This window comes from Megalops cyprinoides, chromosome 21 (genome assembly GCF_013368585.1).
Source record: "Megalops cyprinoides isolate fMegCyp1 chromosome 21, fMegCyp1.pri, whole genome shotgun sequence".
NCBI classification, from domain to species: Eukaryota; Metazoa; Chordata; class Actinopteri; order Elopiformes; family Megalopidae; genus Megalops; species Megalops cyprinoides.
Window position 1 is genome coordinate 12170632 of NC_050603.1, and position 16243 is coordinate 12186874.

A 16243-nucleotide genomic window follows, 5' to 3' on the forward strand; every position below is an offset into this window, starting at 1 on the left:
ACACGCACAGAGGACATGTCAGCATTGCAGAGCAGGGATAGCCCAGTGAGATATCACCACTTACACGTCTTTTGTGAGATCACGACTTGGCCAGAAAGATTGAGAATCACATTGGCAGCACTGTCATCCGTTCTTTGAGCAAGAAGCATCATGTGCAGCTCAGTTTGTGGTCCTGTAAAATGAAGAGTTAGCTGAATGAATAATGGCCAATAGCCACAGCTGATCTTTCATGGTATATTGGTGGTCACAACTTGACAACATTCATGCTGTGCTCAATATTGCAAACCCACCATGACATTTCAAACACAGAATTTGACCATCACTTTTTTACCTTTCTGAGCACAATACACATTCACTCTTGTCTCCTGATTGTTCCATAGTCTGTGTCATACTTCTCACACTTGGCACCAGGTTTGTCTTGATGTATGCAGTTATAGATGGCACAGAGACCTCAACAGATGAAACACTAAAGCACTAATGCTTAATTTACATTCAAATTCAGATTACTCAAATCACTGGGGATTGTGAGAAAATTGGCTTGATTTGTGAAGAGTTCAAATATGGAACCAAGCTGATACACCAAGTGCATAGGCTCTTCATCAACTGCCAATGAATTAAAAAAAAGGTGTTGCATTGCGCCATCTTGTGGACATTTGTAGATTCTTTCAGCGTTTAAAGGAACCTGCACTGGGTTTGCATTTGGCTAAGCACTTCCAAGCACTATTCAATGTGTAAATCACACATTTCTTAATTAGTAGCAACATGACATCTCGTAGTCGGTGATATAATTAGATGGAATACTAAGCAGACAGATGGTAACCATGTTAACCACCTACTGCAGCTATGTTCTGTAGAATACAACAATCTGTCTGCAACTCAGTATGCAGAATTTTCACAGCAGCAGATAATTAAACATTTTCAATTAAGGAGAACACTGAGACAGAGCTGGGTCATTTGTGCTCTTCTGCCTGTGTTACAAAACCAACCACAAAGTATTTTGTCAAAGACTTTTCTATCAATAACTAGCAATCATTTCACATGTTATCAAGTCCTACACACACATATGAATGCCACATACCTGTGGTTTTATCTTAGTCATGTGAACCAGAAATAATAGGAGGCTGTAAAGCACATACTGTCAAATGATTGTGTTATATAATTATGTTTTCCTAATTGCATCCAATGTGGTAGCAGTGTTTCTTTTTGACATCCCTCATACAAGTGTACACTAGCTGTATAATGTGTACTGATTTTTGGTGTTACCTGCTGCTCTGGTATAGCCAGGTCTTTTGCTCTCTACACAAACTGTAGGTGGCTTTCCTAGTATTTTTGTCAAAATTGTCACCTAGATGCCACATTTCTGTCATTATTTTAAATTGCCTCAATAAATTACCTCATTACTGTGAAGGAATTTCCTTTAATGCATGTTTCTCACCAGGGGGACATTATTTCAGATATATATAGAGAGTGTACCAACTTTATCTATGACCATAAGTAATTTAATGATAACAAGACATTCAGTCCAGCTAGTCTCGTCATTCTGCCTGTAATCTATTCTAGAGCATATCTAGAACTGTGTCAAGTCAGCTCTTAGCTACGCTACGGGTCTCTCCTTCTCCCTACAACTACTGGTAAGCTATTACATTCATTTATAACTCTCGGGGTGAAAAAAAAAAACTTCCTAATGTCAAATTTACCTTTAACTAATTCCTACCCATGTCTTCTTGTTCTGCTGACAGAACTCATTTTAATTCATGCCGTCCACTTTATTAATCCTCAAATAGATCTTTGACTCTCCTTTTCCTGGGACTAAAAAGATTAGGTATCTTCAGTCTCTTAAACGTTTGATATCTGGAGCCGGTGTTGTTGCGCTTCTCTGTACTATATTTCATCATTCTAATGGTGTGGTGCCCAGACGTGGAAACGGTAATCAGTAAACAGTAAATATAGTCTGAAAAAAGCATTGTGATTTGTAATCAAAGATATTTGCTAAATCCCCCCGCATTGTATTTGTATATTTTAACAGCCTTTTCCACAATGTCTGGCTCCATACAGGCTAGGGTAAGTCTTTTTCATATTGCACACACTCAGTTTTGCGCCTCCCACATCATAACTGTGTCTTACATTGTTATTGCACACATGAAACTTTACGTTTGGCAGTTTTAAATTGCACACTTCGGGGAGCTTAATACTCTGTGAATCTTCCTGGGGACAGAAACAGGCCCCCTCTGGAAGTGAGTCTGGGGTTACTTGGAAGGTATGGCGAATGGCGATTGCAGCTGGATTTGTGTGAGAGCTTCGCTTTTAGGGTTAGCTAGTTATTAATTACCGGATGGACCAATTCTATTCAGTGGTGACTGTTAACTGAAAACTGTTCTGTTTACAAGACCCACACAACATTACCGAATGCAAACTAGACACGAATTTCTCGAAGATGCATTGATTCCATTATATGGAGCGAATGCTTTTCCGCACAAACTTATATATCACTTGTACCGTCAACAAGCAAATATGGACCCGTTGCAAGAGCTATAGTGAAGAGAGCATTCTAATAAACTGAGTCGATAAAGTCAGTTACTGACGAGCGTTAGTTCACAACGGAATGTATCGAATGCTTAAAATTTGCACACAAGGTGCGATTTGGATAGTTGACATATTTGGCAAAGTCCGTTTACCTCCTTGTAAGAGACTTTTGATGCTTCATAGAAAATCAGCAGGACAATTTTATCAACTCTACTTAGATCAAATATATAGAGGACCAATTAATAACAGACCAATCAAAACGAGGAACCGTTGAGATGTATTTGTGTAAAACAGGTTTGCATAGCGAAACAATTTGCTGGTGCCAATGATCAAAGCTCACCACTAGATGGCAGAATGAAGAGAACACAGTACCTGAGATATTTCTGTTAAATACGCGTAATTCCTCTATCTCGTACAACAGCAGAGTGGCGCAGCGGAAGCGTGCTGGGCCCATAACCCAGAGGTCGATGGATCGAAACCATCCTCTGCTAGAACGTTTTCGCACCTTAAACAAAACGCGTGTTTTATTTCAACAGGTACAAAAATGTAATCACTATTATTTAAAAGTAAGCCATTTTCATGTTAATTTGTCATTACACGGTATTTTTTTTGCTGAAGGTATCACCTTTAACATCCGTCCAGGCATTTTAAGATCCGTTTTTTCCGTATTACAGGTCAGCAAAGGAAGAGTTGTTGCTCTTCCACAGGTTGGTGTTAGTCTGGAATGACGATCACCTTTATCTTAACTGACTATAAAAGCATCCATTTTCAAAGGCTAGAAACATAGCTACGTTAATACTAAAATTCACAATATCAAAGTCAAAGTCAATATTTCTAATTTAATGTACACTATATGGAAGCCTGACCATTACACCAACAGGAACTGTAATGACATTGTATTCAAATACATATACCAACAATTCAATACGAAAGCCTATGAAATCACATTAAGTTGAATTCTGTATGTAAGCATGGAAATAAGGTGTTTCTGGTCAAAATAAGAGTTTCAGATGAAATGATATAATCCGGTATGGACCTAGAAACCCAGTTTTCCTCTATTCAATCAAGAGATACCACAGTAGCCCGATAACTACATCTCTAATACATGTAACTGAATTAAAGTTCATTCTAAACATACTTATGAAAGGAAAACTTTTGACTGTCATAATTAAGATGTTATTTGCGTCAAACTCGATGCTTTAAATGCGAACATGCATTTCCCATGTGTACTTTTGTTTCCAGAAATCAAGTGGTATATTAAACAATTTCGATTTCACCTTAATATTCTGTATAGATTTCCTTTACTTGCTAGACCAGGTAAGAATGTGGATAAAACAGTCAACTAGTCTCATCATGAATAATAAGACTCCTTTGGTTGAATGATTAATAACAATGGCTGGTATGAAGAGTTTCAGTGACACACCTCAAGTTTCAACAGCGTCTTCCCAATATTCCACTATCAGATCAGCCTTCTGTTAGTCAATTACTTTCAGGGTTGGAGCTGCTGTGCATTTTAGACTGGAAATGTGTATTAACACGTGTGGACAAGAATGTCCAAATGAAACACTGAATGACTACAAAAACTAGACCGGAGTGGCTGGGACACCATGCTGTGCTCTCTCACCTGGACACACAGCCGCAATCATCTCCGTAAAGTTGATCTGCTATATTGCCCTTTTCATTTCCTGCGCACCCCGTCTGTCTGGCTGATCAGTTAACACACATTCTGTTGTCCTTCCTAAATACACTGTATACTGAAAACACTGCCAACGTCCGTACTGTACAACTTTGTAAGTGGCAATTACTGTGTAACTGTAAATCAGCCATTGTCAGTTATGTACATCTGGGAAAAAAAGTCATCAGTTACCCAGAATGAAGAAAAGAGAGAAGAAAATATATTCCTTAAGGGTACATCAGTCTCACCCAACCTTTCAACCAACAAAGCAGAAACCTTACAAAACTGCAACAAACTGACTTTTCCTCATGCCCTTACATACAACTGCAACAATACAGCAGATAACCATTTAAAATACCCATCTTTAATAAACAATGCAAGACTCATATGAAACCATAACAAAGTTGTCTGAACCATTTTTGGTAGAGTACATTTTTTTGTATGTGCTGTTACACCATATATTTAATGACTTGTTTACAGTTTCCATATATTCCAGTCCATCTTGGGCTTCTAACAAAACTTTTCTTTAAAGACTTAATAAATACATAAAGAAATCAAGGATGAATTAATGAAAGCAATGGGACTTTTGACAGGGTATCTCCTAATATATATTTTCCAATTCATGTTTTTAAGTTCACAGGTAGGGACACATTAAAGAACAGTACTTTTATCATGGCCTGTTCACTCCTGGTCCTGAGTTGTAAAAAAATGAGAACGGTTATGGGATAATCAGGAAATAATGAAAGCATTTAGCTACCAAAAAAGCCCCGCTATATTTCCACTACATACTGAACACTATGGGAGACAAAACGGTTTGCCTTGCACTTCCTTCAAATTATGTACACAACAGTTATGACATTCTTCATGAATCTCATCAGAATCAGTCCCTGGACTGGGAACTGAAGGACAATTGACAAATGCGAGTAAACCAAAAAGTACATTGTAGACTGGGAATCTAAAACTCATTACTTTGATTTCTCTCACAGAGTAAAACAGCAGCTGACCAATCCTCCACTTTGTCTGGGACATTGTGAAGTTCATAAAACATAAAAATAAAAACATGGACATAAAAACAAAGTCTCAAAGCCCTAGAATTAAAAAAAAAAATGTCCACTGGGGGAGAAAGGGCTTGTCTCATTGCAAACAAATGTATGAATCGACTTGCTCTGATGCAACAATTCATGATGTTCCAGGTCAGCTTCAATGAACACCATCCCAGGAGGTTCCGTTCCAAATCAAGTTCTGCCAGGCTACAGCAGGCCCTGCTGGTTCTGATTTCTGTCCAATCAGCATCTTCCTTCAAGACTTTCAGGCTCTGTTCATTCTTGTCCCCATTAGTTAACATGCGATGTACCTGTTTGTGTGTCTACTTGTAATGGTACTCAATGCTGCCACGTTCAAAATTTTGGTAGAAGTGATGATTGTAAAATACTTTTTTACTGAAGTTCACAGCTGTACAATTTGGTAAATTATATGCTAATCTCCAAGCCAGTCAAACAATGTCTACAGAAGGTATTTAAAGCATCAGTAAATGAGTATGGGGATATGTGGAGGATATGGAGATGCCATGTCTATATATTCCTGTGTGGCCACAGCAAGGGCTTTAAGTGGGCACACTGTTAGGTAACTGGTCAGCGTGTGCCTGCTGTGCGCCAATCGGTCAGCCTTTGATTTCAGATACAAAGTGAGTGAGTCGGGTCAGTGTATGCAATCTCAGGATGCTCCTGTGGCAGGCTACTCCATGCTGTCAGGGTCGGCCTGGGCCATGTAGGCGTCCAGCTCGGCATCCAGGTGGCCCTTGGTCTTGGACATGTAGGCGTCCAGCTGGTTGTCCAGCTGCTCCCGGGTGACTGCGGGACGGCCCGCCCCGCGGCCCCTGCCTCGTCCTCTGCCTCGGAATCCGCCACGCCCCCGGACACCCATCCCTCCGCGGCCTGGGGAGAGGTGCAGTTTCAAACCATCACACACTGGACAGTGACTAACAAGCACACTCTTAAGCAAGAGGAGAGAGTGCACTGCAATCCTCAGTCGCTGCCTCCATTAAGGTCATTTTGCATGAAGACGAGCAGATGTGAAGGCAACTAGCATGTATACACTCAACCACTCTGTGAAAGCAGACTTCAGGAAATCAGCACCGTTACAGAGTTAAATGCAAACTTCAAGCACTTCCGCTGAGTTTATGAACCCTACTGATGATGTGTGCAAGGGCCTCAGTTTGTGAACTCACCTCTGACTCCGAGTCCGCCTCGCCCGGGCCCGCCTCCACGGCCCATCAGAGGCCCTCCGCGGCCCACCAAACCCCCTCGCTGCCGCATGCCACGGCGCAGCCCCAGACGGCCGGGGCCTCCGCGGCCACGCACTTGCCCCATGCCTGCAGGGACAAACAAGAGTCAAACATTAATGCTGGGTAAAACTGGATTACAGCCAAGGCCCATACTCATCATCCTCAAGAGTATGAAGTAGGCCCTGTGTGGTTGAAAATTGACAGTGACGTCAATTTGATCCTACTCTTTCAGAGCATAAAAGCTGTTTATCAAGACTCACGAGTACTTCTACATCGGCAGGTATTTAGCAGTCCTTGTGAGCTGCCCTAACGCATTAGGAGTGGTGGGTGGATATATCAAGACAATGTTCACAATTTTTTTTTGTAAGAGCAAGTGTGTTTTGCATACGTTTGACAATAGAGCATTTAAAATGATATCCGTCAGATAAGGAGGGTATTTCATTTGTCACTGACTTTATCAGAGACATTGCAACTCCTTCAGTGACAACAGCTTCACTGATTACCGTATTACTTAAGTAATTTAAATAGTTTCTTGGCAGCTGGGAAGTTTAACTGAAAACAATTTTACACCACCAAGGTGTCATCTATTTGGTCAAAAGAGAACTCCAGAACCCATGGCTGATGACTGCATTCCCATGACCACTTGCAGGTGCACAGCTCCACTACTAGTTCGTAAGACCACATGAAGAATTGTGGAAATTCTGCACATCTGCAAGCTGCCGACTAGCGCTGGCATACGAGGGATTTTTAGTCTATTATCCCTGAGGAGAAATCAGGAATTAAGAAAACATTAACCCTAATTTAAAAAATAAAATGACATAATATTGATGAACATTTTATTACTGTGATTATTGACAGAATAATTTCAATTTTTTTTGTTGCTTTCAATTTGCCAAGGATGGAAACCGTCTTATTTGCTGGCATTTATTTGCGCTTATGAAATGTTTGTTAGTATTCACAAACAGCAGTGCTATGAATACACTACTGTTTTCAAAGCCTGCATTTACTGTGTATTTTCTCAACATAGGAGACAAACTGTGAAAAATGCCATCATTACTGTTCATTAGCAGCACCTCACTAAAAATCAACTGAGATCATCTCCTAGCATCATATTCTCATTTGAGCATGAGAAGTAAGCTTCCTTCATAACTACAACTGCCTCCACTGGGGTAGGCCTTTTTTCCTCTGAAAACAGTTTAGTAGGACTCTTAGGAATAATTCTCAGACACTAGATGAATACGAACTCAGGTTTCAATTTTATCTCTGCCAGACAGTCCTATCCTGAGCGATTTTGAGGCCACATGACACAATACACCAAAGTGCATGTCACAGACACAAGAAGAAGGGTAGAGAGACAAGAAAAAAACCATCCCATGGCATGAAAGCTGCCGATTCTCCCGGACTTACTAACTACCTGCCTCTCTGGAGCTATTAGCTCTTCTTGTGATATTTCAAAAGAATAAACAGTAAATATGATCACCATGTTTTTCCCCCCAGCCTTCCTAATACATTTAGGATTGTGTTCTGTATTGGTCAATACATTTTCAGGTGTAAGTAAAACATCTATAAAACATTCTGTAATTTGCAGTCAATTTCATGCTTCCAATACTATTCTTTGTTGACAGATGAAATTCAACTTTCACACCTTCAATTGCTTCCCGTCTCATATCACCTACCAGCCCCCGTGTCTGCACAGGGGAAACCCAGCAATGATGTGTCGGAGACTCGCTGTCACCACCCACTACATCCTGAAGCAGGTGTTTGCGTGAAGCAGCAGGCAGAGGAGGACATACGATCACAGGGCTGAGTGCTGCTTTGATTGATACGCTGGCCTGAACTGACACCTGCTGTGCTCTACAGCGGCGATCCACCCTGCTGTGAAGGGTCCAAGCTGTGAGACAAATGGCAGAAACACAGCGGGGGTGCCTTGCGTGGCCAAGCCCCTCTGCTCGCATTCTTCTAGGCCCGCGACAGAAATAGCAGCCCATTACATCACACCTAAGTGCCGGAGTGGAAATGCCAAAGTCAGTACGTCAATGCCAGGGAGCCGATACTCACCTCTGAGAGACAGAGCTCCCCTGAAGGCGCCCCCTCGCCCGCCACGGCCGCGGAGTCCTCCTCGCGCCATCCCTCGCAGTCCCCGGCCTCCTGGACCCCCCCGCATCAGGGGGCCCATGGGCCTGCCCAGCCTGGCCTGAATGTTGCTCTTCCCCAGACGCTGCTTCAGGCTCTGGGGGAGGGTCAGACCATGTGGTAGGCAGAGGGGTGTTAGGAGAGCAGGGTTCTTTTTGGCAGTGGGCTAAAGACACACCACCTCCAAGGACACAGTATTTCAGGCTGCTTCAGAACGCACTAGCCACTGCAAATCCAGTGCTGGTGCGATGTACACATACGTAGGCTCAAACGTAGACCCACTTGTGCAAACTGATCTATCCAGACACAAATTTCTTATCACTCCATTACTGCACCTTTACTAATCCAAATACTCTTAATTTGACTGAAACACAAGGCTTCCAAAAGATCCCTATAACCATGGCCCCCCATCTCTGTTTCTGTCTCTACTTTTCATCAGTAGCATCTTCAACTGTCAACCTGGGGGGCAGCTGAAGGCATATGAATCTGAAACTAAGAACAAGGAAAGGACTGAGATTTGGTCATTAACAGCACTAACTGAACCCTATTAGGCAAAATGGGTCTTAAGGAGAAGGAAAAGCTGAAACGCACAGCACCATAAGGAGCACCACTTAGCTGCATCTGACTAGGAGCACAGCCTCACTCTGACCAACACCATGACACCCCATAAAAACAACTGCTGCGGTTTGGCTAAGAGCACGGTGATGTGATCCTGTATTGTTTCCGGTATTGTAAGGACCCTCGCTCCGGTCCAGTGCCCCCCCCCCCCCCCCTCCCTCACCTGCTTGTGCTGCAGGGCGGCCTGCACAGAGGGCCTGTTCTCCATCTGCTGGGCCAGGCGGCGGTTGCGGGCACTGGCCATGTGCTGCTGCTGCATGGTGGCTCTGACGCTGACTGGCGTGGGCTGCTTGTTCTTCAGCATGTTAGTGAAGCTTTGAGGAATAGAGATGAGGGAGGGTGGAGGAGGACAGGGAGGAGGGAGGGAGGGAGTTTCAAAGCAAATAATTTAACACACCAAGCATGCACCCACAGCTGGGTAGCAGCAAGAAACCAAAAGCCCCATTTCTGTTTTTTTTTTCTTTTTTTCCAATAATCTCTCTCTCAACAATTTGCATAAACCACCACCCGGAGCCTATATTTGGTGGCTGCTGTGTGAATTTCAAGAGAAACAACACAGAGACATGACACAGAGTTGAAAGAACATAGACCACAGACATTAAGACACGCCACTGAGGAAAGTAGGAACATCTCCGAAAAGCACAAAGGGGCAGACAAGAGACTTGTAAACAACGAAGCACAGAAGAAACTTAAAAAGCAAAGGGGAAAAAAATCAAGGCCGAGAGTGAAGTGAGAAGGTGCCTCTTACAGGCCTCCAACCACCCTGTGCCGACTGGTTTCTGCTCTGAAGCAGAGGCAGGGGAGGAGGCCCGGGGCGAGAGGTGTGCCCAGCCTCTTACAGCTTAGACCGTGACCCTGTAGTTGTTGTGTGACAGTGGAGGCTGGAAGGGAGGTGTAGGGGAAAAAGAAGGGGTGGGGCGGGACAGACAGGGCAGACCGCCGGTCACGTCTGGGCTGGGACTGGGCACCCGGTTCATTGAGAATGAGGTACAGCATAAGAGAGAAGCAGGAAAGCAAGAACAGAAAATGGCTAAATGCTGAGACATTTAGTTCACTGAGTAGAGAGATTCGAGAGAGAGGGGCTGAGTGTGCACGTTCCCTTGTTGCCTTTCTGCAACAATGGGCATTTCTCCTCCCATCATCACATAGGCCCACTGATTGCACTATGCAACAGTGGGCTGTTCACATTGGGGAGACGGCTAATGAGGCACTGTCCCATTCCAAGACAGTCACCTTACCTCCTACTTCTTGCCCACTCCCCTTTGCTTAAGTATGCACTGCTCACAAAAGATGATCGCCCTTAATAAATTTAACACCGCTTAACAGCTTGTGTATCATTCTCTTATCTTTTCACCCTTCCTCGACTCCATTTTCTCCAAACCACATGGCCCACGTTCTTCTGCAAGCAGTGCACACATTCACGTCGATTATCCGCCATTTCTTGTCTTCTCTCCCCCTCAAATATTTCCACACCGCGCATCTCTGTGTACGCGATGGCTGGCGAAGCTTGGCCTGGTATTAAGTATCACTGTATGCTCGCCCCTGTTACTGTCAGCGTGGCGTGCCTCTCACCGCTCATTCAGGGACACCTTGGTGGTGCTTTTCAGCACAACTTTTTGAGAGGAAGGGGCGCTCATTTTGCCTTCACCGAGCGGACAGGATCCTGATGAAAACAATTGCAGAGAAAGAGAGAGATCTGTAGTGAGGAGATGGGTGTCAGACACATTTATCAAACATATTGTACCCAATGTAAGTCGCTCTGGATGAGAGCGTCTGCTAAATGCCAATAATGTAATGTATTATACATCGAAATCAACAAAGATAAAATGGCTAGCAATACACAACCGTAGTTTTGTGTATTGCTAGCCACAGTATACAGCAACACACGGTCAGAGGCCTATTCAATGCGGTCACCGAGAGAGGAACAGGTAACGTTCACATTTAACAGGTACCTAGCCAGCTAGTTACCCACACCTCTCCCGCCCTGAGGCGTCTTTCCGTGTGCAACCGTAGGTTCACAAATTAGCTAACTCGCTAGTTATTACAGCCACACTGAGAAACTGGCATGTTATTTTACAATGTAATCCACCTACACTAACACCCTGACGTCACGGAATTAGCAAGCCAACCACAAATTTGATCCAACTAACACAAATTTAGTTCAACGACAGCGCTACCGTCATATTAGCCAATGTACTATGACAACGCTTAGCTTGGTTACCATTTCTCTAGCTAGCGTTAACGTTAGCTAAACTAGGTAGCCGCTGTCCAACACATTCATTCATTCATTTCTTAACTATAACATTATCTGTCTTTTTATATACTCATTAAAGTGAAAAGTAGGACTTACTTGTAAAAACTATTGACGTGACTGTCACGTTAGCTTAGGCGATGGTTTAGCTTGACTCTCAGGCTAAAGCTAACTACTAGTGCTAGCTAGTTAGGTGTCGAGGCTTGAAATGAACGACGAAATTCCCCTTCTTAACTCTTTTTCGGATCTCTGGAACTTCCTTGAGGACCTAGCTACCAAAATCTTTGGCCAAACCAAATGAATAACTTATCCCTTTATGCTGTGTAAACGATCTATTCACTGTCTAGACATATAACGTCAGATCATAAGCTCCAACTCATCCCCCCTCTCTGTAACAAAATGGTGACCAGCGACACTGCACGGGGGAAAATGGAGCGGTTTATTAACTACGTCAAACATCGCGAGATCTCCAGCTGGAAGTTGTTGCTGAAGAGAGCAAAGATGGCAGCGCCTGCAGTTGTGGAAACCCCGTCGGGGAAAGATGTGATCGCGGAGGGACTGCTGGAACTTCTGAAACCAGCCGTGCAGCAGCTCGACTTGCATGTGCACTCCGTGAGGTTGGTCTGTTCAGAAGTAAATTGCGATGGTTTGTTTTAATTCGCTAGGGCACGTTTGGTATAGTAGTGTCGTTGGTCGGTGCTGCTCTTGACATTTCCGTGTTTCATTCAGTCCCGTGATTTACCCACTCCCATTCTCTGGACCACACGACTCACTATTTAACCAGCTAGTGATAGCCGATTAGCTAGCGACCTTACCAGTAATGCCCTTTAAAATAGGCTTTGTATAGCTAGCTACGTTTTTAATAAAATGTCCATGTTTTCCAAAGTAGTTAAAGGCAAAGAAAAAAAACAGTTAACCACTCCCGTTTTACTCTACCCGCTAGCTGACTTTGGTTATCTAAAATTAGTGTTTTCAGTGCCTGTTTAGCAAATAGTCGGTCGGACCGGTAGTCGGTCCAGTGGTCTAAAATAGGACTATCGGACTACAAAATCTTTAAATGTTTTCACGTGAATCATTCCGTGTTAATTTAATATGTTCCCCTAGTTATAACTAGCTTACTTAGCCAGTGGCCAATTGAAAACTACCTAATCTCCCTGATACTTGAAAGCCAGGCAACCTTTGGTATGATGTTACATTAACAGCAAGTGGTCAAAGTTAATTTAGATGGCTGTCAACCATCGTTAATCCTCAATCTGCATCTGGATAAGTAAAAATATGTCGTATGTCTGTTGTCTTGAGAAAGCACCCTTTTAAATTCTCTTCACTTGTTTTTGGCATCCTGTGAATGTTTCAGAACCCTCTTTGGGCCTCCTTTTTCTTTACTTTGGGGTGCATTTTACAGTAGGAATTTTTAGAATTCTTAGGATTGTGTAAATATTGTATTGTAGGAACAGAGCGTAGAGGGCTAAAGTTCATTGCTTGTACTTCCCATTTTACTTAAACATTAAAACCTCACATTAGACAAAAATGTTTGAGCTGTAGTGTTTCCTGGTTCCCCACATTAACATACACTCGTGCATATACAATATGTTGTATACTGTGTATTCTACCAGAACAATACAGGCCCTGGTGTTCTGGAACAGACTAAAATATGCAAAAAGCATAAACACATTATTTCATACTACCACCTCCGTCTGTTCTACCAGGCAAACATTTAAGTAACCTTAGTTTACATGATTGTCTTTGTCGTTTTTGCAGAGAAAGCCAAGTGGAGTTGCGAGAACACATTGATAACTTGGCCACAGGTGAGATAGTCGTGTTTTAAATGCAACTGAAACTGAGCCTTTGTTATGAGCTTTTGGACAATGAAGGTTACGGCAGTTAAAATGTGATGTTACGGAAGCTAACTCTTGTCTTTCACCTCCGCTACTTTCTTTCTCCGCTATCTCTTTCCATCCCATTTTCCATCTGCATTCATTCATCTTCACATTGCCCCTATCAGAGCTCTGCAGGATCAATGAGCACCAGAAGGTGGCGCTGGATCTGGACCCCTACGTAAAGAAGCTGCTGAATGCAAGACGCAGGGTGGTGCTGGTTAACAACATATTACAGAATGCTCAGGTTGGTAGTCATGACGTGGTTCAGATGGTTCTGTGAAAACCTGCTGTTTTCATGTAGTTGCTGTGGGAAGGGAGGGTCCTTCAGATTTACTTCAGTGCTGGCCAAATGTTAAAGTTTGACATGTGTCATGAGTACATATGAAGTACATACACAATTGAACATTCCAAATCATGCCCCGTAAGCCAGAAGCCTGAATACCCCTGTGATCCTTGAGAAGTGTTCCGTAACATATGGGTGTGGTTAGAGGTCGTGTGACTTTTAACTTAAAGCAAAAACCATAAGAGGGCCACTGCTACATGATCAAAGGTCTCTCAAGGCATTTGTGACACTAGACAGGTCTGTTAACTGCCTAGAACACGGAACACCGGCTCAGTAACATGCATCAGCTGATATCCTCCCCCCACCCCTCAGGAGCGATTGCGACGGCTCAACCATAATGTTGCCAAGGAGACGGCGCGTAGGAAGACCATGCTGGAAACGTCTGGAGCGTTCACCCCCCGGTCGCCCAGCAAGCCGTGATGCAGACGAAGAATGGACACGCTGTAACACAGCGTGCACCGCAATGAACCGAAAGACTGGAGTCCTTGCTCTCCTAAAGCTCAAGCGTGGTTTTGCTTGCAGAAATGCTCTGTACCTTACACCATTAGACAACCCGATGTACACAGGTATACTTACGCTGTGACATTGAGATAAGACCCCTGACAACACCCCTCTGCTGCTACACCTTCTGGGATGTAACTCTGCTCATTCAGATATACTGGAGTATTCACCACCTGCCTGTTAGTAGCATTTTAACTATATACACCCCCTGTCATTGATATACACTTGTACTGTGCATATTTAAAAATAAAAAAAAACACTTTGCACTGGCACGTGTAGAAAAGAAATGGTACAGATGACCAGTGAAAAAGTGAAACTCATTTGGGAGCTCTCGCAGTCCCGCAGTAGTGGTAAGAGGAAGTAATTCTTACATGATTCACAGGAGCAGTTAAGTTTTTATGAGCAATTAGATTGGTCTGCACTACTCCACACAAGGGCTGCAATGTTGGGATTTGACCACAAGGGGGAATAATTCATCAAACAGGCAGGGCTTTGTGACTTTGCAAGACTGTTACATTTTTGTTTTATTTAGCTGTTAAATATTGTAAAATATGAAAATAACTTTTAAAAATGTACTAAATACAAAAAATAGGTTGTAACAATAATTATTTACTGCATATCTCATGTTGTAACATAGGAAGAATTTGAAGTCTTGTATCTGTATGCATCTCTCAGAAAACCTTTGTAAAAAGTGTCTTGATTTCAACAGATCAAGTGATATATTCTGCCCCAGTTGATTCTGTCTTTATCCGGCATGTGTCTGCTTTTCCCTTAAACCGACCGTGTTGACATGTAGTCGAGGAATGGGACGCAATCATCTTGACAAGCCATTGAGGTCTTGCAGCTGTGTACACAAGAACGAGGGCCTAATAGTGTGGTACACATATGGGTCAACCAGAATGGAGGCTCTGGGGAATCTGCGGTATAGAACATGGCGCATTCCTGATTCATGTAACTGACAACTAAGACGATGCTTCTCTGGCCAGGCCTAAGAGGGAGACAGTTCTGTAGGAAATGTGTTTGGCAGAAAAGTAGTATCATGAATAAAGCAAGAGAGTGCCACTGTTCTGTTCTCTTATGTCATTTGCATATGCTCTAATTCAGGGCAACTTACATTAAGATGATTGAAATAAGCACATTAAGCAGTGTAGACCAAAGTAATACATTTCATGAAATTCCACTAAAATGTTACAATGCTATGCTAAATGAAAAGGCAAGTAATAAGAAAATTATATAAATTCATGTAGGTTAAAAATAACCCATGAAAGAAGGAAATGTAGAAGTACAGAGTTATAGAAAAACACTGAGTAAATCATGAACACAAAAACTTACATAGAGACGCAGATGTTCCATTTAAAGAGCAGTGTCCAAGAGGCAATGAAGAGAAATAAGTGGTTGCAATTTGTATTTTGGCACAGTTTGTTCACTGGGGAATGTGGGAAGATAAAGATCACTGAGATTTAAAATCTGCCAGTGAAAAATGATCTCAAGGGATGAACGTGAGAGTAGAAGGAATAATATGATGAGGTTAAAAAGAGGAGCTGAATTAATAAGTGAGCAGTAAATACTTTTTCAATTGACTCAAGAGTGAGTAAATGGAACTGAGCAGCAGAGGGTAATTAGAGAAGCATGGTAGACAAAAGCCAAGCCAAGCTGCACAACTGTGGATGTTGAAGAGGATGTAGAGTCTAAAGTGCCCACAGGCTGGACAGGTTGGCCTGAATATATTGTCCAGATTTCAAAATAGTAATATTTCCTGAGGAGGAAGGTGAGCAAGAGGGAATCAAAGAAATGTTTACAGACAGATGGGGGGGAAGTTGACTGGCTACCTTGTCTTCAGAAGACACAGGAAAGGAAGTGATGCAGCAAACCACAGAGGTGATAAACAGATGCCGAAGGATTAAGAAGACATTGCAGGCCCAATTAAGATGGGTGGAACACATTATGCCTGAGAATGACAGGGGTTGAAAGAAATGACTATAATCTGTATTAGGGTGTCTGTCTTGACACACAGATCTTGTGATTTTCCCAGCTTGGT

At 42.8% G+C, this 16243-nt stretch overlaps 2 protein-coding genes and 1 non-coding gene across 3 annotated transcripts; 2 read left to right on the top strand and 1 right to left on the bottom strand.

The window, feature by feature from the left end:
• Nucleotides 1–2942: 2942 nt before the first annotated feature.
• trnam-cau lies at nucleotides 2943–3014 on the top strand. The gene has a single exon. It is a non-coding gene; the product is annotated as a tRNA-Met (tRNA).
• Nucleotides 3015–4449: 1435 nt separating this feature from the next.
• Nucleotides 4450–11883, bottom strand: chtopa (chromatin target of PRMT1a). The gene is made up of 6 exons (XM_036515744.1): nucleotides 11584–11883; nucleotides 10806–10896; nucleotides 9397–9547; nucleotides 8541–8712; nucleotides 6426–6569; nucleotides 4450–6132 (listed from the first exon to the last, which is right to left on the bottom strand). Exons 2-6 carry the CDS (start codon nucleotides 10868–10870, stop codon nucleotides 5933–5935), a joined length of 732 nt encoding a protein of 243 aa, XP_036371637.1. The 5' UTR covers nucleotides 10871–10896; nucleotides 11584–11883; the 3' UTR covers nucleotides 4450–5932.
• Nucleotides 11884–11978: 95 nt separating this feature from the next.
• snapin (SNAP associated protein) lies at nucleotides 11979–15262 on the top strand. Its single transcript, XM_036515951.1, has 4 exons — nucleotides 11979–12101; nucleotides 13243–13289; nucleotides 13487–13605; nucleotides 14017–15262. Exons 1-4 carry the CDS (start codon nucleotides 11986–11988, stop codon nucleotides 14122–14124), a joined length of 390 nt encoding a protein of 129 aa, XP_036371844.1. The 5' UTR covers nucleotides 11979–11985; the 3' UTR covers nucleotides 14125–15262.
• The last annotated feature ends 981 nt before the right edge of the window (nucleotides 15263–16243 follow it).